At 46.1% G+C, this 22,953-nt stretch overlaps 1 protein-coding gene across 1 annotated transcript; it reads right to left on the bottom strand.

The window, feature by feature from the left end:
• Window positions 1-1,961: 1,961 nt before the first annotated feature.
• LOC138356931 (glutamine-rich protein 2-like) lies at window positions 1,962-22,556 on the bottom strand. Its single transcript, XM_069313464.1, has 3 exons — window positions 21,090-22,556; window positions 18,433-18,635; window positions 1,962-2,556 (listed from the first exon to the last, which is right to left on the bottom strand). The coding sequence occupies exons 1-3, from the start codon at window positions 22,554-22,556 to the stop codon at window positions 1,962-1,964; spliced, it is 2,265 nt and encodes a 754-aa protein (XP_069169565.1).
• Between the last annotated feature and the right edge of the window lie 397 nt (window positions 22,557-22,953).

Here is a 22,953-nt window from a genome sequence, read left to right as displayed (position 1 = left end):
TGACGCTGCCGGGTCATGGTGACGCTGGTGGGTCATGGTGACGCTGGTGGGTCATGGTGACGCTGCCGGGTCATGGTGACGCTGGTGGGTCATGGTGACGCTGGTGGGTCATGGTGACGCTGCCGGGTCATGGTGACGCTGGTGGGGTCATGGTGACGCTGGTGGGGTCATGGTGACGCTGCCGGGTCATGGTGACGCTGCCGGGTCATGGTGACGCTGGTGGGTCATGGTGACGCTGGTGGGTCATGGTGACGCTGGTGGGTCATTGTGACGCTGGTGGGGTCATGGTGACGCTGCTGGGGTCATGGTGACGCTGGTGGGTCATGGTGACGCTGGTGGGTCTTGGTGACGCTGGTGGGGTCATGGTGACGCTGGTGGGTCATGGTGACGCTGGTGGGTCATGGTGACGCTGGTGGGTCATGGTGACGCTGGTGGGTCATGGTGACGCTGCTGGGGTCATGGTGACGCTGGTGGGTCATGGTGACGCTGGTGGGTCATGGTGACGCTGGTGGGTCATGGTGACGCTGGTGGGGTCATGGTGACGCTGGTGGGTCATGGTGACGCTGGTGGGGTCATGGTGACGCTGCCGGGTCACCATGCACGTTCGGAGGCGAATGAAACGTTGTGAGAAATTTGAAAGCAATCGGTGAAGAACTTATGGAGATTAGCGAGTTTGAACAAACGAACATTTCTATTTATATATATATATAGACAATATACATGCCTCATCTGAGACAGGAAATAACATGCTTTTTTGACAAATAGCGCCATCCGTTGCATGTAAGAGCAACACACGCTATACTAAATATATCACGATTCCATTTCAATGTTTCTGATTTCATTGTTAAATTGAATTTTCATAGATGTCGATTTATATTCACTTTGATTTAATTATTATGTGTGACATTGCGTTGGAATTGAGCTGTGTTGTTTACCATACAGTTCATTTCGTGAGAATAGTTTTCTTTATTATTTTTCATTTTTTTTTCATCAGTGATGGGAACACCTGATCATTTGATGTTCCCAATTTTCTGATGGGAACATCAGATTATTTGGGAATCCATCGGACTAGGGAGTGGGGAATGGTGGGGAGAATGAGGGGCAGGATTGGGGGGATGGTGGGGAGGACCAGAGGACAGGGGATTGGGTAATAGCGGAGGGGACGGGGAAGGTGAGGATGGTGGGGACGAGGGGACAGGGGAATGGAGAATGGTGGGGAGGAAAAGGGGACAGGGGAGTGGGGGAGGGGTGTGGAAGACGAGGGGACGGGGAAGGGGAAATGGTGGAGAGGACGAGGGGATGGTGAGTGGGGAATTGTTAGAAGGACGAGGGGATGGTGGAGTTGGGGATGGTTGGGAGGACGAGGGGACGGGGAAGTGACTAACTGTTGGGAGGACAAGGTGACTTGGGAGGGGGAAGAATGGTGGGGGGAGGACTGGGAGACAGGGGAAGGTGGCTGTAGCTCAGCAACGCACATGCGTTCCCGAGTCACAGCAATGCGTGACCGGTTACAGCTAGTGTGTGTGAATATATATATATATATATATATATATATATATATATATATATATATATATATATATATATATATATATATATATATATATATATATATATATATATATATATATATATATATATATATATATATATAAAATAACAAAGTATAATAAAGACAATGTTTGAGGGGGTCTAAAGCGAACAGCCGCCGTCTGCTAAGCTCCACCCACGTATGAGAAAAGTTTTGGCAAGTCACAAAAAGCTGAAGCATGGGGAGGGTGGAGAGTGTGGCTAACATCTTGAAGACTTTATAAGAAAACTTGAAGAGGATCCAAACAGTTACCAAGTGATATCTGACGTGATATTAGTGAAAGTCTCTGTGATAGTGTTGTTAGTGAGAAGCTCTAAGGTAGTGTTCTTAGTGAGAGGCTCTGTGATGGAGTTGATAGTGAGAGGCTCTGTTATGGTGTTGGTAATGAGAGGCTCTGCGGTAGTGTTGTTAGTGAGAGGCTCTGCGGTAGTGTTGTTAGTGAGAGGCTCTGAGACAGGTTGTTAGTGAGAGGCTCTGTGATTGCGTTGTTAGTGGGAGGCTCTGTAATGTTGATGTTAGTGCGAGGATCAGTAATGTTGATGTTAGTGCGAGGATCAGTAATGTTGATGTTAGTGCGAGGATCAGTAATGTTGATGTTAGTGCGAGGATCAGTAATGTTGATGTTAGTGCGAGGATCAGTAATGTTGATGTTAGTGCGAGGATCAGTAATGTTGATGTTAGTGCGAGGATCTGAGATAGTGTTGATAGTGAGAGGCTCATTGATAGTGTTGTTAGTGACGAGCTCTTTGGTAGTATTGTTAGAGAGGCTCTGAGACCGGTTGTTATTGAGAGGCTCTGAGGTAGTGTTGTTAGTGAGATCCTCTGTGATGGTGATGTTAGTGAGTGTCTCTGTGATAGTGTTGATAATGAGTGGGTCGGAGGTAGTGTTGTTAGTGAGATCCTCTGTGATAGTGATGTTAGTGATTGTCTCGGTGATAGTGTTGATAATGAGTGGCTCGGAGGTACTGTTGTTAGTGAGAGGCACGGAATAGTGTTGTTAGTGAGAGGGTCTGAGGTAGTGTTTTAGTGAAAGGCTCTGTGTGGTGTTATTTTTTCTTATTATTAATTTCTACCACGGACGTGGCCACATATTTACAATGCTAACCAGCATATATACATTTTCTTCTGTCCTCCATGGACAGGGTTAAAGATGTGTTAAACATATAGTTCAAGTGTTTATTGAACACTCAACCACAGAAGGTGATTCGGTGCTTTTAAAATGCAAAGCTAACCTACATACGTAAATACATAGATACACAGATTTACGTATGCCCTACATAAAGTGTTAGATGTGTCTTTTACATTGTGTCATTAATGTGCATTTACAAAGGTAAAATGTAATTCTGATCAGCTTCCATATATACTTTATACATATACTTACACACATATACTTGCATATACATATATACACACACGCATGCATTCACATTCATTTGTCTCTTTTACTCTGACAGGGTGAGATAGCTCATAGAGAAACTAGTATGCAATTAAGCACTTAGTTTCTCTATCAGCTATCTCACCCTGTCACTGAGATGCTCTGTGACTGTGTTGTTAGTGAGATGCTCTGTGATAGTGTTGTTAGTGAGAGGCTCTGTGATGGTGTTGTTAGTGAGAGGCTCTGAGGTAGTGTTGTTAGTGAAAGGCTCTGAGGTAGTGTTGTTAGTGAGAGGCTCTGAGGTAGTGTTGTTAGTGAGAGGCTCTGTGATAGTGTTGTTAGTGAGAGGCTCTGAGGTAGTGTTGTTAGTGAGATGCTCTGTGATGGTGTTGTTAGTGAGAGGCTCTGTGATGGTGTTGTTAGTGAGAGGCTCTGAGGTAGTGTTGTTAGTGAGAGGCTCTGTGATAGTGTTGTTAGTGAGAGGCTCTGAGGTAGTGTTGTTAGAGAGAGGCTCTGAGGTAGTGTTGTTAGTGAGAGGTTCTGAGGTAGTGTTGTTAGTGAGAGGTTCTGAGGTAGTGTTGTTAGTGAGATGCTCTGTGATGGTGTTGTTAGTGAGATGCTCTGAGGTAGTGTTGTTAGTGAGAGGCTCTGTGTTAGTGAGAGGGTCTGAGGTAGTGTTGTTGGTGAGAGGCTCTGAGGTAGTGTTGTTAGTGAGATGCTCTGTGTTAGTGAGAGGCTCTGTGTTAGTGTTGTTAGTGAGAGGCTCTGTGTTAGTGAGAGGGTCTGAGGTAGTGTTGTTGGTGAGAGGCTCTGAGGTAGTGTTGTTAGTGAGATGCTCTGTGTTAGTGAGAGGCTCTGTGTTAGTGTTGTTAGTGAGAGGCTCTGAAGTATGTTGTTAGTGAGAGGCTCTGAGGTATGTTGTTAGTGAGAGGCTCTGAGGTATGTTGTTAGTGAGAGGCTCTGTGATGGTGTTGTTAGTGAGAGGCTCTGTGATAGTGTTGTTAGTGAGAGGCTCTGTGATGGAGTTGTTAGTGAGAGGGTCTGAGGTACTGTTGTTAGTGAGAGGGTCTGAGGTAGTGTTGTTAGTGAGAGGCTCTGAGGTATGTTGTTAGTGAGAGGCTCTGAGGTATGTTGTTAGTGAGAGGCTCTGTGATGGTGTTGTTAGTGAGAGGCTCTGTGATAGTGTTGTTAGTGAGAGGCTCTGTGATAGTGTTGTTAGTGAGAGGGTCTGAGGTACTGTTGTTAGTGAGAGGCTCTGAGGTAGTGTTGTTTGTGAGAGGCTCTGTGATAGTGTTGTTAGTGAGAGGCTCTGTGATAGTGTTGTTAGTGAGAGGGTCTGAGGTAGTGTTGTTAGTGAGAGGCTCTGAGGTACTGTTGTTAGTGAGAGGCTCTGAGGTAGTGTTGTTAGTGAGAGGGTCTGAGGTACTTTTGTTAGTGAGAGGCTCTGAGGTATGTTGTTAGTGAGAGGCTCTGTGATGGTGTTGTTAGTGAGAGGCTCTGTGATAGTGTTGTTAGTGAGAGGCTCTGAGGTAGTGTTGTTAGTGAGAGGGTCTGAGGTAGTGTTGTTAGTGAGAGGGTCTGAGGTACTGTTGTTAGTGAGAGGCTCTGAGGTAGTGTTTTAGTGAGAGGGTCTGAGGTAGTGTTGTTAGTGAGAGGCTCTGAGGTAATGTTGTTAGTGAGAGGCTCTGAGGTAGTGTTGTTAGTGAGAGGCTCTGAGGTAATGTTGTTAGTGAGAGGCTCTGTGATGGTGTTGTTAGTGAGAGGCTCTGAGGTATGTTGTTAGTGAGAGGCTCTGAGGTAGTGTTGTTAGTGAGAGGGTCTGAGGTATGTTGTTAGTGAGAGGCTCTGAGGTAGTGTTGTTAGTGAGAGGCTCTGAGGTAATGTTGTTAGTGAGAGGCTCTGAGGTAGTGTTGTTAGTGAGAGGCTCTGAGGTAATGTTGTTAGTGAGAGGCTCTGTGATGGTGTTGTTAGTGAGAGGCTCTGAGGTATGTTGTTAGTGAGAGGCTCTGAGGTAGTGTTGTTAGTGAGAGGCTCTGAGGTAGTGTTGTTAGTGAGAGGCTCTGAGGTAATGTTGTTAGTGAGAGGCTCTGTGATGGTGTTGTTAGTGAGAGGCTCTGAGGTATGTTGTTAGTGAGAGGCTCTGAGGTAGTGTTGTTAGTGAGAGGCTCTGAGGTAGTGTTGTTAGTGAGAGGCTCTGAGGTAATGTTGTTAGTGAGAGGCTCTGTGATAGTGTTGTTAGTGAGAGGGTCTGAGGTAATGTTGTTAGTGAGAGGCTCTGAGGTAGTGTTGTTAGTGAGAGGCTCTGAGGTAATGTTGTTAGTGAGAGGCTCTGTGATGGTGTTGTTAGTGAGAGGCTCTGAGGTATGTTGTTAGTGAGAGGCTCTGAGGTAGTGTTGTTAGTGAGAGGCTCTGAGGTAGTGTTGTTAGTGAGAGGCTCTGAGGTAGTGTTGTTAGTGAGAGGCTCTGAGGTAATGTTGTTAGTGAGAGGCTCTGTGTTAGTGAGAGGCTCTGAGGTAATGTTGTTAGTGAGAGGCTCTGAGGTATGTTGTTAGTGAGAGGCTCTGAGGTATGTTGTTAGTGAGAGGCTCTGAGGTATGTTGTTAGTGAGAGGCTCTGTGATGGTGTTGTTAGTGAGAGGCTCTGTGATGGTGTTGTTAGTGAGATGCTCTGTGATAGTGTTGTTAGTGAGAGGCTCTGTGATAGTGTTGTTAGTGAGAGGCTCTGAGGTAGTGTTGTTAGTGAGAGGCTCTGAGGTAGTGTTGTTAGTGAGAGGCTCTGAGGTAGTGTTGTTAGTGAGAGGCTCTGAGGTAATGTTGTTAGTGAGAGGCTCTTAGGTAATGTTGTTAGTGAGAGGCTCTGTGATAGTGTTGTTAGTGAAAGGCTCTGTGATGGTGTTGTTAGTGAGAGGCTCTGAGGTAGTGTTGTTAGTGAGAGGCTCTGAGGTAGTGTTGTTAGTGAGAGGCTCTGAGGTAATGTTGTTAGTGAGATGCTCTGTGTTAGTGAGAGGCTCTGAGGTAATGTTGTTAGTGAAAGGCTCTGTGATGGTGTTGTTAGTGAGAGGCTCTGAGGTATGTTGTTAGTGAGAGGCTCTGAGATAGTGTTGTTAGTGAGAGGCTCTGAGGTAGTGTTGTTAGTGAGATGCTCTGTGTTAGTGTTGTTAGTGAGAGGCTCTGAGGTATGTTGTTAGTGAGAGGCTCTGAGGTATGTTGTTAGTGAGATGCTCTGTGTTAGTGTTGTTAGTGAGAGGCTCTGAGGTATGTTGTTAGTGAGAGGCTCTGAGGTATGTTGTTAGTGAGATGCTCTGTGTTAGTGTTGTTAGTGAGAGGCTCTGAGGTATGTTGTTAGTGAGAGGCTCTGAGGTATGTTGTTAGTGAGATGCTCTGAGGTAGTGTTGTTAGTGAGATGCTCTGTGTTAGTGTTGTTAGTGAGAGGCTCTGAGGTATGTTGTTAGTGAGAGGCTCTGAGGTATGTTGTTAGTGAGAGGCTCTGAGGTATGTTGTTAGTGAGAGGCTCTGTGATAGTGTTGTTAGTGAGAGGCTCTGTGATAGTGTTGTTAGTGAGAGGGTCTGAGGTATGTTGTTAGTGAGAGGCTCTGAGGTAGTGTTGTTAGTGAGAGGGTCTGAGGTAGTGTTGTTAGTGAGAGGCTCTGTGATGGTGTTGTTAGTGAAAGGCTCTGTGATAGTGTTGTTAGTGAGAGGCTCTGTGATAGTGTTGTTAGTGAGAGGCTCTGAGGTAGTGTTGTTAGTGAGAGGGTCTGAGGTAGTGTTGTTAGTGAGAGGCTCTGTGATAGTGTTGTTAGTGAGAGGCTCTGTGATAGTGTTGTTAGTGAGAGGCTCTGTGATAGTGTTGTTAGTGAGAGGAACTGTGATAGTGTTGTTAGTGAGAGGATCTGTGATAGTGTTGTTAGTGAAAGGCTCTGTGATAGTGTTGTTAGTGAGAGGCTCTGTGATAGTGTTGTTAGTGAGAGGCTCTGTGATAGTGTTGTTAGTGAAAGGCTCTGTGATAGTGTTGTTAGTGAGAGGCTCTGTGATAGTGTTGTTAGTGAGAGGCTCTGTGATAGTGTTGTTAGTGAGAGGCTCTGTGATAGTGTTGTTAGTGAGAGGCTCTGAGGTAGTGTTGTTAGTGAGAGGGTCTGAGGTAGTGTTGTTAGTGAGAGGCTCTGTGATAGTGTTGTTAGTGAGAGGCTCTGTGATAGTGTTGTTAGTGAGAGGATCTGTGATAGTGTTGTTAGTGAGAGGCTCTGTGATGGTGTTGTTAGTGAGAGGCTCTGAGGTAGTGTTGTTAGTGAGAGGCTCTGAGGTAGTGTTGTTAGTGAGAGGCTCTGAGGTAGTGTTGTTAGTGAGAGGCTCTGAGGTAGTGTTGTTAGTGAGAGGCTCTGTGATAGTGTTGTTAGTGAGAGGCTCTGAGGTAGTGTTGTTAGTGAGAGGCTCTGTGATGGTGTTGTTAGTGAGAGGCTCTGAGGTAGTGTTGTTAGTGAGAGGCTCTGTGATGGTGTTGTTAGTGAGAGGCTCTGAGGTAGTGTTGTTAGTGAGAGGCTCTGTGATAGTGTTGTTAGTGAGAGGCTCTGAGGTAGTGTTGTTAGTGAGAGGCTCTGAGGTAGTGTTGTTAGTGAGAGGCTCTGTGATAGTGTTGTTAGTGAGAGGCTCTGTGATAGTGTTGTTAGTGAGAGGCTCTGAGGTAGTGTTGTTAGTGAGAGGCTCTGAGGTAGTGTTGTTAGTGAGAGGCTCTGTGATAGTGTTGTTAGTGAGAGGCTCTGTGATAGTGTTGTTAGTGAGAGGCTCTGAGGTAGTGTTGTTAGTGAGAGGGTCTGAGGTACTGTTGTTAGTGAGAGGCTCTGAGGTAGTGTTGTTAGTGAGAGGGTCTGAGGTAGTGTTGTTAGTGAGAGGCTCTGAGGTACTGTTGTTAGTGAGAGGCTCTGAGGTAGTGTTGTTAGTGAGAGGCTCTGAGGTAATGTTGTTAGTGAGAGGCTCTGTGTTAGTGTTGTTAGTAAGAGGCTCTGTGTTAGTGTTGTTAGTGAGAGGGTCTGAGGTAGTGTTGTTAGTGAGAGGGTGTGAGGTAGTGTTGTACACACACTGAACGGTGTGTATCACTTTGGACGGTCCGAAAAACAAGCGTTTACAGATGTTGACGACGGGAATGAACCGTCCAGAGTTTATTATGTACGTGGAATAAACACGTGGGACAGGGACAGACGGGAGGAGATGCAGAAGTGTTAAAAATGAGAGGAAGGGAGGTACGAGAGAGCAGGGAGTAGTGAGAGAGAGAGAGAGAGAGAGAGAGAGAGAGAGAGAGAGAGAGAGAGAGAGAGAGGCAATGGAATATGGGGGGGAGTGTGGAGAGATTGGAAAAGAGGATCGAGAGGGAAGAAGATAGTGAGAAAGTTGAGAGGTGGAAAGCGGGAGACGGAAGATATTGGAGGGGGGGGGGGGGGAGAGCGAGAGGTGAGATGTGAGAGGCGGAAGAGTAGACAGACCCAGGTACAGCAGGGTATCCCGCCAAGTGAGAAAATGAGAATGGTTCACACACCATAATACAATCAAAGAGAATGAATGCTTGCCTTTATGTCTAGTCAAGGGTGGAGCCTAGATGCTTGGGGGTTAGTGTCAGCCAACACTTTTTAAAAGATGACACATGGGTGGTAGATGATTATAATATGCAGGTCGGGGCTGGCCCCATTGGCCCATCTCTCCCCCTCCCCCCACTTTTAAAAGGATGAGATCTTAGTGTGATTCCAAGCGACTCTCGTGGTGTGTAAAACATCAGTTTGCTGTCCAATAACATTTTCTATAGTTTTCTCAGACAAAGTTGTGTGTTTGCTGACAGATTGCATGTTCTGAAAGGGAGAAAGACAGTAAAGACTTAGCGATAGAGCGACAGACATGAGGTACTGATACAGACAGACGGATATATATACAGGGGGAGAGGGGCTAACAATGATACAAAAACAGAGAGGCAGGGATATATACCCAGCAAACATTCAATGTTAACATAACGTTGTATATTTTTGCGTTGTTCAAACGTTTTAGCGATGAAATAACGACGTAAAATCGTTAAATTAACATTGCAAAACATATAAAAATTATATATCACAATCAGCCATCAACAAATAAATATCAACAACGGCTGTCAACCAACAACAAGCAGTTATCACTAACGACTGTCAGCCAACTGTAGGTAAACATCAGCCACAACTGTCACATAACCCCAGGTAGACATCCCAACAAGCTGTCAGACAACAGGAGAAAGCATCAACAGTTAAAAAACGGCTGAGAGGGATCCTTTCCGGTGTCACATACCCACTGCTATGGATTTAAACATAAAAATCAGGTTTCCGTGTTATATATATCACTGTCCACAGGTGAATATCATCATCAACTCTCAGGTAAAAATAGGCCCACATTACCAACAGTCGTCCGTCATCCTGGGGGTAAAACTGACCACCATTAATCAGCTAATAAACACACCAGTATCACCACCTGCTGTCAGCAACTCACAGATAAACACAACAGTGGACTGTTAGTGACATCAATCTTGTGAGTATATTGACCAATGGTTCAAGTACGGTGGTGATGTCGGCAATTGGTGGCGCTGTAAAGAGCGCCGGAGATATATTATTGCTCTGCCAGCTAGTCATTTTAGCTCTGGCAGCTGGTCATTACAGTTGCTTCAGCTGGTCATTATAGCCACCATCCACCCACGTCCACCTGGTCATTTGTGACCACTGCCTCTATAAACGAGATAAATTACAAAATAATATTAGAGGCCCACACTAGATCATCACTCTTGTTGATCCCTATATAGTCTCTAGTTGCGTCTCTATGGGAAAAAATGAAATAAGAAACATTTAGTGAGTTGAAGGTATAGTGAGACATTAAGCTCCCTCCCTCTAAACCCTGACAATATCTGGGCTGAAAGGTGTGAGGTGGGAATGTGTTTAATATAACAACAGTGGTCGTGGCCACATACCTGGAACCTTCACCTCCAGTCGCCCCGGTGTAGCGGTGATGGAAGGGTTACTTCTGAGCCACACAAGGTCACCTCTCCTGGTAACTTATTTCAGACATTACCAAGAAACGGAGACTTGGATGGTGTTAGAAATTGTTTGAAACACGGCACCGTCACTCCTTGAGTCACTATAGTACTGCTACATCATACCTTGACCCACTATAATACCTCAACATCATACCTTAACACTATAATACTGCTACATCACACCTTGACACACTATAATACTGCTACATCATACCTTGACACACTATAATACCTCAACATCATACCTTGACACACTATAATACTGCTACATCATACCTTGACACGCTATAATACCTCAACATCATACCTTGACACACTATAACACTGCTACATCATACCTTGACACACTATAATACCTCAACATCATACCTTGACACACTATAATACCTCAACATCATACCTTTGTAACAACTGAAGCTGTTTTAAAATGAATAATTGTATGAGAGAGTGGGAAGATTGGAACCACGTGTAGGGACGGGACTCCCCCGGAGGGGGGGGGGATGGGCGGTGGAAATAACTGGTGCCTTTGTTCACAGTTTCCTATAATGAATTATTCCACGTTATTCAGTAATTTAGAGAAATTAGTCTTCATTCAAGTTGTATAATATTCCTGTTTATAGTATCAAGAGTATCCTGATTGTTAGAATAATGAGTAAGTCACCATCAGTGACGTCACGAGCCGGGACTAGACCTTGCCGCGGAGTGACCTCAGCGGTCACAGGTCATCAGAGTTTCCACGTCCACTATTTCTCAAAGGTCAAATAGCCATTTTGTAATCGGAAATAGACCTTCCCTTAGACGCTTGTGTAATTAACTGCAGTTAAAATAATTCAACCAATCTGGGTCATTCAGTGCAACAGAGATTAGTTGTTCAACTTAAACCTTGCTAGTAACTTAGTAAACTAGGCGGAAGAATACCCTGCTCTGGCTTCTGTGTGGGGCAGAGCGAGAGAACGACAGTGTGGAACCAGTAGCGGCCCGGGCAGGTGACCTCGACCCACTTGCCCCAAGACCTAACACTAACACCGAGCTGGTCGCCTCAAGGTAGAGTTGCTAAGAGTTGGTAGAGGGAAATAGGTCAACTCATTGCCTTTTCACGTCAGGGAGTGCTCAGTTTAGGGAGTGCTTTGATTTTAGATTTTGTTTAGTTTTGAATAAACCATGTAGCTAGTAAATTGTCTTTTTATTAATTTTCATTTTTTGTAAAATTTATTTACATTGTCTCAGACCACGTGGGGCCCAAGAGGCCGAGTTGAGTTGGGCCGCAGATGCTTACACCAAATAAGAATTCATTATCCCTTTTGTTATTAATAATTCCGCACTTTTAATGTAAAAATTCATCCCTCCCATATATTACTAGTGGGGATCAATCCCAAAGGTTTCTTGATCAGCATGATCGATCCAGACCTCGGCCATTGCTCAGTGGTAATGGTTTGGAGGTGGCAGCGCAAGGCGATTCTAGAGTTTTGCTAGAAGTCTGTTTTCACGTCATAAGGTTGTAGAATCTTAAGCCGGTCAACGGTTTAAGACCACGTGGCGTGGGGTCGGCTCAAGTGTAGCTCTGGGGTCCCTTGGTTTGAGTAAGTGAATAAAGAATAAGGGTGTACCTTAGCTATACATACCCATTTCTAATTTATTTAGCTTGGTTTTATTTTGAGATTAAATCTGGGTGAGACATAAAATAAAAATATGCTGCACAAATTATGTTCGGTAAGGAGAAGGGTAAAAATGTCAAAAACTTTATTCATTGAATACTTAAAGCTATAATTATGACTATATGGACTATTAAAAAAGAGAGAAGGAAGTAGGGGTCCAAGACCTCTTCCTGTTATACAACTTGGGTGTGGAACAAGTAATTATCAAAAGAAGGCACCATGCCGGGAAGGCTATGTAGCAGTAAGGCAGTGAGGTGAGGCAGCTACTTATTTGAGAAATGCTTATTATATTTACCTTATAAGCTGAGGCAACTTATTTTATTTGAGGAATACTCAGCTGATTCCTTTACATTTAGCATGGAACAAATTTGTGTCCAAGACCTCTTCCTGTTACACAATTTGGCTGTGTGTAACCAAGCTAGAAGTGCTCTACAAATCAAGGGACCCAGAATGTGGAATGACCTCCCGAATCATGTCAAAGGCTGTACCTCTCTCAACCAGTTTTAAGAGTAAAACCAAGTACTACCTAATTAACTCCATGTAACCTAACTTATTCCTTAAATATCAACCCATGTCTTGCTATTTTTTAAACAATGCTGTTTACCAACATGTACAATTGCTGATTTCTGCTATGTTACCCCCTTTTTTTATTTTTTATTCCTTCTTTCAACACAATTTATACCTAATCCCGATTACTAATAAGTTTTAGTCTAAGTGTTTTCCCCCCACACCTTGCCCAAAATGCTATGAGTATTAGTGGCTTTAGGTATTGTATGTACTAGTTGTCTATAAATTCAAAACTATGTTTGTAAATCAACTGTATGTACTTTTCCTGAATAAAATTTATTTATTATTATTTATTTATTAATTAGTAAGTATTAAAAGAAGGCACCAAGCTGGGAAGGCTATGTAGCACCATTGTGTGTAACAATAAAGCAATTTTTTTTTTAACAAATAATGCACCTGTATGGTAAAACAAATCCTGTCAGCTGTAAACATATTAATGCAGTTATATAAATAAAAAAATGTAATTAAAGAAATATTACTGGTTTATTTTTATCCTATCTTTTGTACTGTACAGTATATCTAAGGAAGTGAAAAATTGAGACATAATGCACAATTTAATGAATGATTAAAAAATGATTAGCATGGATTAGAAGCTCAAAAGAAATATGACTATTACATATCAACATGAGATCTTAATGATCCATGGTTAACATGATTTAATAAGGATAATACAGTACTGTATTCGTAATAATACAAACTATAATTTAAAATCTTTATTACTGATTTTTTTTATTAAAATGATTAGATATACACAAATGTGCTGCTACCCTATTCTATAGGGAATATTACACAGCGTAGATAAAAAACTAGCTATAAGTTTATCTAAACTCCCATCTCACAGGATGGTTAGACACACATGAAATCAAAGTAGAAAATACCAGCCTCAATACAAAAAACAAATCAACTCTGACTAAACAACTCTTCATGATTTTCACAAGAGGTAAGCACTGAATCATGGAAACATTATATTATAATTACTCTTACCAGTTTCTACAATACTCCTCTCAAACAATGTATTTTTTAACATGTTTAGGTATACACAGCAATGTGCGGCTTCCCTATTCTGTATGAAGGACCACACAGTGAAGATCCAAAACCAGCTACAAGCTCATTCAACATCCTCACCTCACAGGATGGCCAGTCATACATGTAATCAGGAGAGAACAAAATACTTAAGGCTGATCTATTAGACTCCACTGGCAAAATCTGGGTGCAGCACAAGAATATCTTCCAATATTCCTGAGTGTATGAAGTAATTACAGAGCTCAAAGTACCCTATACCATTTGGTATGAAGTCACTGATAACAGGGCAATCACAGATATAGTGTTGGAGAGTATGTTCTCTCAAGTAGGACTGAAAACAGATGTTTTTTTCCACCAAGAGGGCTATAAACCCATGGAATCGCCTACCCGCTGAAGCCGTAAATGCCAAATTCCAGCTAAAAAATATAATTAAAGCAATTGGCGGGCCCTTTAACAAGCCGCCGGTTTTCTGTCCTCGTCGAGGCCACTAAATAGTTAGTGGCCCTTGGGTAAATTCAGTAAATATAATTACTGAATTTAATTACTGCCCCACTGGGACCTGTGCCCCGCTGGGACCTGTGCCCCGCTGGGACCTGTGCCCCACTGGGACCACTGCCCCACTGGGATCACTGCCCCACTGGGACCTCTACCCCACTGGGACCTCTACCCCACTGGGACCTCTACCCCACTGGGACCTCTGCCCCACTGGGACCTCTGCCCCACTGGGACCTCTGCCCCGCTGGGACCTCTGCCCCACTAGGACCTCTGCCCCACTGGGACCTCTGCCCCACTGGGACCTCTGCCCCACTGGGACCACTGGCTAACTGGGACCTCTGCCCCACTAGGACCTCTGCCCCACTGGGACCTGTGCCCCGCTGGGACCTCTGCCCCACTGGGACCTCTGCCCCACTGGGACCACTGCCCCACTGGGACCTCTGCCCCGCTGGGACCTCTGCCCCACTGGGACCTCTGCCCCGCTGGGACCTCTGCCCCACTGGGACCTCTGCCCCACTGGGACCACTGCCCCACTGGGACCACTGCCCCACTGGGACCTCTGCCCCACTGGGACCACTGCCCCACTGGGACCTCTGCCCCACTGGGACCACTGCCCCACTGGGACCTCTGCCCCACTAGGACCAATGTCCCACTGGGACCACTGCCCCACTGGGACCTCTGTCCCACTGGGACCTCTGCCCCACTGGGACCTCTGCCCCACTGGGACCACTGCCCCACTGGGACCTGTGCCCCGCTGGGACCTGTGCCCCACTGGGACCACTGCCCCACTGGGATCACTGCCCCACTGGGACCTCTACCCCACTGGGACCTCTACCCCACTGGGACCTCTACCCCACTGGGACCTCTGCCCCACTGGGACCTCTGCCCCACTGGGACCTCTGCCCCGCTGGGACCTCTGCCCCACTGGGACCTCTGCCCCACTGGGACCTCTGCCCCACTGGGACCTCTGCCCCACTGGGACCACTGGCTAACTGGGACCTCTGCCCCACTAGGACCTCTGCCCCACTGGGACCTGTGCCCCGCTGGGACCTCTGCCCCACTGGGACCTCTGCCCCACTGGGACCACTGCCCCACTGGGACCTCTGCCCCGCTGGGACCTCTGCCCCACTGGGACCTCTGCCCCACTGGGACCTCTGCCCCGCTGGGACCTCTGCCCCGCTGGGACCTCTGCCCCACTGGGACCACTGCCCCACTGGGACCACTGCCCCACTGGGACCTCTGCCCCACTGGGACCACTGCCCCACTGGGACCTCTGCCCCACTGGGACCACTGATCCACTGGGACCTCTGCCCCACTGGGACCAATGTCCCACTGGGACCACTGCCCCACTGGGACCTCTGTCCCACTGGGACCTCTGCCCCACTGGGACCTCTGCCTCACTGGGACCACTGCCCCACTGGGACCTCTGCCCCACTGGGACCTCTGTCCCACTGGGATCACTGCCCCACTGGGATCACTGCCCCACTGGGACCTCTACCCCACTGGGACCTCTACCCCACTGGGACCTCTGCCCCACTGGGACCTCTGCCCCACTGGGACCTCTGCCCCACTGGGACCACTGGCTAACTGGGACCTCTGCCCCACTGGGACCTCTGCCCCACTAGGACCAATGTCCCACTGGGACCACTGCCCCACTGGGACCATTGGCTAACTGGGACCTCTGCCCCACTGGGACCTCTGTCCCACTGGGACCTCTGCCCCACTGGGACCTCTGTCCCACTGGGACCACTGTCCCACTGGGATCACTGCCCCACTGGGACCACTGGCTAACTGGGACCTCTGCCCCACTGGGACCTCTGCCCCACTGGGACCTCTGCCCCACTGGGACCACTGCCCCACTGGGACCACTGCTCCACTTGGACCACTGCCCCACTGGGACCACTGCCCCACTGGGACCACTGCCCCACTGGGACCTCTGCCCCACTGGGACCTCTGCCCCACTGGGATCTCTGCCCCAATGGGACCTCTGCCCCACTGGGACCACTGCCCCACTGGGACCTCTGCCCCAATGGGACCTCTGCCCCACTGGGACCACTGCCCCACTGGGACCTCTGCCCCACTGGGACCTCTGCCCCACTGGGACCTTTGCTCCACTGGGGCCTCTGCCCCAATGGGACCTCTGCCCCACTGGGACCACTGCCCCACTGGGACCACTGCAAAAGCCCAACTTACCTTGAGGTAATTTCGGGCTTAGCGTTCCCGCGGCCCGGTCGTCGACCAGGCCTCCTCGTTGCTGGACTGGTCATCCAGGCTGTTGGACGCGGATGCTCGCAGCCTGACGTATGAGTAACAGCCTGGTTGATCAGGTATCCTTTGAGGGTGTTTGTCAAGTTTACTCCTGAACTCTGTGAGGGGTCGGCCAGTTATGCCCCTTATGTGTAGTGGAAGCGTGTTGAACAGTCTCGGACCTCTGATGTTGATAGTTCTCTCTCAGAGTACCTGTTGCACCTCTGCTCTTCAACGGGGGTATTCTGTACATCCTGCCATGCCTTCTGGCCCAGTACTAAAGTAAACTGGCAATGTGCGAACACCGAGCAGTAGGGTACCTGTATCATTCTGTATATTTGTACCTGTATCATTCTGTATATTTGTACCTGTATCATTCTGTATATTTGTTGTTGTATCATTCTGTATATTTGTACCTGTATCATTCTGTATATTTGTACCTGTATCATTCTGTATATTTGTACCTGTGTTCGGGATGTTGTTCTGGCGGCTTGGTTCCCAAATGGTATTTTCATCCATATTTAGGTTTAAATATAATATCTGCGTAATGTTGGGATGGCAGAAGTTTCTCATTTCGAAGAGCTTTGGTTAAGGCATTTCAGACGGGTTTGGTAGCAGTTATGGGTGAGGAGATGAGTCAAGACCACCAGAAAATGAGTCCTTCGTCTACTCCATCTTCCCAACAAATAGGTTCTCACACCCGCACTTAAAGTATGTACATGTAACTTGAACTATTGTCTTAGTTCTGCCGTGAAGCAGACAATTAGTTGCGTATTACATTAACAGTAAAATAGTGCACATAAATACACAAAGAGTGGCTGAAGAATTTAATTACTTTGGGTAATTCTCCTGGAGCTCTTAATCCCCGCCTTCTGAGGCAGTCTGGTGCCAGCACCGTGGGAGAGGGAGCAGCCCGTCCCCCTTAGGTGTCCTAACCTCAAGAACCTGTCATACTAAAGTGCCCTTATCCTAACCTACCAGAGGGCCCAAAACAGAAAACGGGACAGTATGTCAATTTCGCGAGCCGCTACCATTTTTTTAGTACGATGATTTTTGGCCTTAAATTATACGTCAAAATGTGACGTTCTATAAGGAGAACGGGTTGGGGGGGTGAGTGCTGCCCCACACTCCCTCCTCAGCTTTACGTTTGACTTCCTCCTCGTGTTCATGGAGTAACTTATATCATTCTAACTCCTTCCTAGTTTTTTCTGCAGTAGATAATCATGGATTAACCTCTCCTGTGTGTGGAGCTGTTGGTGAAATAAAAGATATATTCATTCTAATGTTTTTATTAATATAACAATGAAGAGTGTGAGAAAAGTCAGATCTCTCTAGGTCAAAGAGTGTGACCAACCAGGTACAACATATTACTAATACAATTAGAACTTTTAAATAGTTCTTTTCTTTTCAGTACATTTAAAAATAAATGAAAAGTACGATTAACCTCTCCCAATTGATATTTTTGACGACTACACATACCAACCCAACTACGATGTCGTATAATCCCCTATACCCCACCCTTCCTCCTCCTTTCACTCTACCTAAGTCATTAAAAAAAATTGGAAAAAAATCAATTAGTTCACCAAAAAAAACTAACTATAAATAAAGGAACCAAATTTGAGACATACAGCGACTCCAGCGTGGTCTGTTGCAACCTGTCCTCTTAAAAAGAACGTCGCTTTTGGCCGTTTGCCCGTATGGCCGAATTTGGACGTAATTTGAAAATGAAAAAAAAATGAAAATAAATTTGGGATTTTTTTTTTCAATAACAGTAAGTTAAGGGTCCTCTGATAGGTTAGGTGGGCAGGAAATTCTTATAAGGTTTCATAACGTTATGAAAAACGTTAATTTAAAGTGTCCTCTTATAACCTCTGCGCGTACGCCGGACGACTCAAATAGAAAACGGAACAGAACGTCACTTTTGTGAGTCGATTTCATTTCAAATTACGTCCAAATTTAGCCATCTCGCGCATACGAGCCAAAAGTGACGTTATTTTTAAGAGGACGGGTTGGGATGAGAACGTGTTCTCCTCTGGACTGATTGCGATCGAGCCTGTCAGAACGGTTGTGTAACTACAGGCCACAGATGTCTGTGTGTCCTCTCCTGTAGCTGCCTCTGTTTCGACAGGTTCCCTGGATAGCTGGAATTGGCCTGAGCCTAGGAAAGTGGGGAAGGGGTGAAATCCGTTGGGCCCACGGATGGACCTTGGAGCCATTGACCTAAGGCAGGTCTAATCACTTGCGATTGGAACTCACGGTGGGAACAAGGGAGGAAATTTGGGGGGACACAAAGGGTTCCAGGACTCACACTGATATTAGCACACACTCACACTCACACACACAGACACGCACATCCATAGATACAAACTGTGATAAGGGAGACCATATGAGGGGACACAGGACTCCTGGACTCACAGGTATAAACGGACACACACTCACACACTCACCGGGACACTAACACTGACACACTAACACGAACACTCACGCATACAGACACACACATCCATGATAAGACATCATCCATCCATGTCATGCCATGATAACTGCCAATAACAACCATGATATCATCTGACCATATCACCATGGGAGATATGGTCATATGGGACCATGGGAGACCATCTGAGGGGACACAGATGGTCTCGTTGACCCACTGGTATAAAAAATTACATAAAAATATAAAAAATATACATAAAAAATAGGAAAATACATGAAAAACGAAAAATAGAAAAAAAATAATGAATGGTATTATTTCATTATGTTTATGTATATGTATATATAGGGCCTGTTGGCCCATTGGAGGCAGCTCCTATTTATAACCACCCAATCCCACTCATATATATGTCCAACCCACGCTTGAAACAATCAAGGGATCCCACCACCACCACGCTACGTTGTAATTGGTTCCACAAATTCTACCCTGTTATCGAATGATCTGGGTCTAAAGACCTGAGTCTTTAGGAAAGACCCAAGTCTTTCCTAAATCTAAACTTATCCAATTTATACCAGTGTTTCGTGCTCTGTCTTGTGTTGATACTTTTAATACCCTATCTTATAATAATATGATTGGATATCATAAATATCCCCTTTGTTGTGTCCTATACGACCCCTCCAAATCGATTAACAACCAGGTACCCATTTTACTGTTGGGTAAACAGAAGCTACAGAATAAGAATGAGAATGGATAGGCGCCCATTGAATCCGCCCCGGCCAGGATACGAACCCAGGACGAAATGCTCGTGAAACGCCAGGCGAGTGTCTTACCACTACGCCACAGGGACTGCATATATATATATATATATATATATATATATATATATATATATATATATATATATATATATATATATACCTGAAAACTCACACCCCAGAAGTGACTCGAACCCATACTGCCAGGAGCACTCTGCAACTGGTGTACAGGACCCCTTAACCACTTGACCATCACGACCGGACAAAAGATGATGGTAGCCGAGGCTAATTCCCCATCATCCCGCTGGCACTCTGATGGTAATCTTGGGCATGGTATTTTATCAAATCACCTCATTCTTTGGGGCACATGTGAAGAACACAAATGCGAACAAGCCTGAATTTATTTAATTAATTAGGATTAATTAAATCCTGAATTAGGATTTAAGCGGTAAGAATAAAAGATTAAAGAAAAAGCCTCATTGAACCTACATAAACTATATTGATATAATATTGTTATGAGACACTGTAACTCTCCCTATCATAGTTTTTTCTGAAACTGTTGTGCAATATTGTATCTTAAAACTGGGTCAAGTTTGTACATAACAGTACTAACATTGAGAAGATTTGGACATTGACCGGTTAGGGCAGATTAAATTTCGTTCCACAGAGCCATTGCAATTTTTGCAGAGGGCAGAGTTTCTTACACCCTTCACCATGATGCACCTGTTCACCTAGCAGTAAATAGGTACCTTTGATTTGGACAGCTACTACGGGCTGCTTCCTGGGGATGTGTTTGTGGGGGAAAAAACCAGTTGATTTATTGATAGTTGGGAGGCGGGCCGAAAGAGCAAAGCTCAACTCCCGCAAGCACAACTTGGTGAATAAAACTAGGTGAACTAGATGAATACACATACACACACACACACACACACACACACACACACACACACACACACACATTAATTGATAATGGGCTGTTATGTGTGCGAATCCATGTGTACTATTGTCAAGACCGACAGACACGTGCAGCTATGTGTCTTTGAGTACCTGTAATTGAACTGACATTTGTTCGGTAATTATCTATGTGTGTCCATTTTAAAAGTATATGTTAGTGAATGTTTGTTTTTGTAAACTAATTGACATAGGTATGTGTGCGCGCGTATAGTGTTACAGTAATTTATTTGGTTTACAAGTGTACGTTTGAATGTCACAGTATCCCAGCAATGTTACATTGTTTGTAACATTTTGCTGTTCACTCGCACTCTCTCTGCCTCCCGTGGCCCCATTGTGCTCATATGTATTTCTTTAAGGTATGTTAATTAACCATAAACTCTTTATCTAGTAATTAGATTAAGTTTCTCAAAGAATTATACCTTAGTTTCAAGTACTTTTCGATACTCAATTTTTTTTTCTAACATACAAGTCAATCACACACTACCTAACATCAGTCAAAAGCACTTTTCTTACTATCTCGCTCAACTTCTATTTGCAAATATATTTTATCTCAACAAATTCACCCGCTAAATTCATACCTGGCCACCACCCAACCAAACAAAATTGCCAAAATTATGCAATTGAAAACTTGGTTTGTGGCCCCTTGGAGTCCCCAAGAAACAATCATACAAAAATATGGATTACAAATGTAGAATACTTGGAAATGGGATGAAATATTTTTATTTCACTTATCAATGATATTTTTATTCTTCTTCTTTCTTCCTAATATTTAGTATTCTCTCCTTTTCTCTCTCCTCCCTTCCCTCTCTCCCTCTCCCCTTCTCTCCCTCTCTCTGTCACACTACCCAGTACTGGGTGGTCTCCTCCTCAGCAAGAGGCTCCAGACTTGGAGTTATTACCCGCCAAGATCGTCCAAGTCAACCATTAATTATGACCTTAAATTACTCCCCCCCCCCCCACCCACGCCCCTGTCCGTGGCACCGTGATGCATCATCGCCGTGTCCGTGGCACCGTGATGCATCATCGCCGTGTCAGTGGCACCGTGATGCATCATCACCGTGTCCGTGGCACCGTGATGCATCATCACCGTGTCCGTGGCACCGTGATGCATCATCACCGTGTCCGTGGCACCGTGATGCATCATCTCCGTGTCCGTGGCACCGTGATGCATCATCTCCCTGTCCGTGGCACCGTGATGCATCATCACCGTGTCCGTGGCACCGTGATGCATCATCACCGTGTCTGTGGCACCGTGATGCATCATCTCCGTGTCCGTGGCACCGTGATGCATCATCTCCGTGTCCGTGGCACCGTGATGCATCATCTCCGTGTCCGTGGCACCGTGATGCATCATTACCGTGTCCGTGGCACCGTGGTGCATCATCTCCCTGTCCGTGGCACCGTGATGCATCATCTCCGTGTCCGTGGCACCGTGATGCATCATCTCCGTGTCCGTGGCACCGTGATGCATCATTACCGTGTCCGTGGCACCGTGGTGCATCATCTCCGTGTCCGTGGCACCGTGATGCATCATCTCCGTGTCCGTGGCACCGTGATGCATCATCTCCCTGTCCGTGGCACCGTGATGCATCATCTCCGTGTCCGTGGCACCGTGATGCATCATCTCCCTGTCCGTGGCACCGTGATGCATCATCTCCGTGTCCGTGGCACCGTGATGCATCATCTCCGTGTCCGTGGCACCGTGATGCATCATCTCCGTGTCCGTGGCACCGTGATGCATCATCTCCGTGTCCGTGGCACCGTGATGCATCATCTCCCTGTCCGTGGCACCGTGATGCATCATCACCGTGTCCGTGGCACCGTGATGCATCATCACCGTGTCTGTGGCACCGTGATGCATCATCTCCGTGTCTGTGGCACCGTGATGCATCATCTCCGTGTCCGTGGCACCGTGATGCATCATCTCCCTGTCCGTGGCACCGTGATGCATCATCTCTCTGTCCGTGGCACCGTGATGCATCATCACCGTGTCCGTGGCACCGTGATGCATCATCTCCGTGTCCGTGGCACCGTGATGCATCATCTCCGTGTCCGTGGCACCGTGATGCATCATCTCCGTGTCCGTGGCACCGTGATGCATCATTTCCGTGTCCGTGGCACCGTGATGCATCATCTCCGTGTCCGTGGCACCGTGATGCATCATCTCCGTGTCCGTGGCACCGTGATGCATCATCTCCGTGTCCGTGGCACCGTGATGCATCATCTCCGTGTCCGTGGCACCGTGATGCATCATCTCCGTGTCCGTGGCACCGTGGTGCATCATCTCCGTGTCCGTGGCACCGTGGTGCATCATCTCCGTGTCCGTGGCACCGTGATGCATCATCTCCGTGTCCGTGGCACCGTGATGCATCATCTCCGTGTCCGTGGCACCGTGGTGCATCATCTCCGTGTCCGTGGCACCGTGATGCATCATCTCCGGGCTATCAATCACAAAGTGGATTATTGACCTCGAGTTGGTGATTGTTCCCGAGTATGATTAATGACTGATGTCCGAGCAGTATTGACAATATGGTCAAAGTATTATGCCTCTTTCTGAAGTGTTAAGTATCACTGTTGGAAAGATATTGATATTATGAGCAGCCATTTATTGTATTGACCGATACGATTGAGGCAATACTGTAGGTCTATTACTGAGTAAGTGTATTATCCTCTGGTCTTGTGCAGTATTATGTCCAGACTAAGTTTGTTTAGACTTATTTTGAAATAAAAGGTTTTATCGTAATTAAACACACCTAACTAAATAAACATGCAAAACTGTTTTGACTCAGAACGAACAACATCGCATGAGAGAATATTAAATCCACAAA

This window comes from Procambarus clarkii, chromosome 75 (assembly GCF_040958095.1).
Source record: "Procambarus clarkii isolate CNS0578487 chromosome 75, FALCON_Pclarkii_2.0, whole genome shotgun sequence".
Lineage (NCBI taxonomy): Eukaryota > Metazoa > Arthropoda > Malacostraca > Decapoda > Cambaridae > Procambarus > Procambarus clarkii.
The sequence above is the reverse complement of the archived record's forward strand: the minus strand, read 5'-3'. Positions and strand labels throughout refer to the sequence as shown.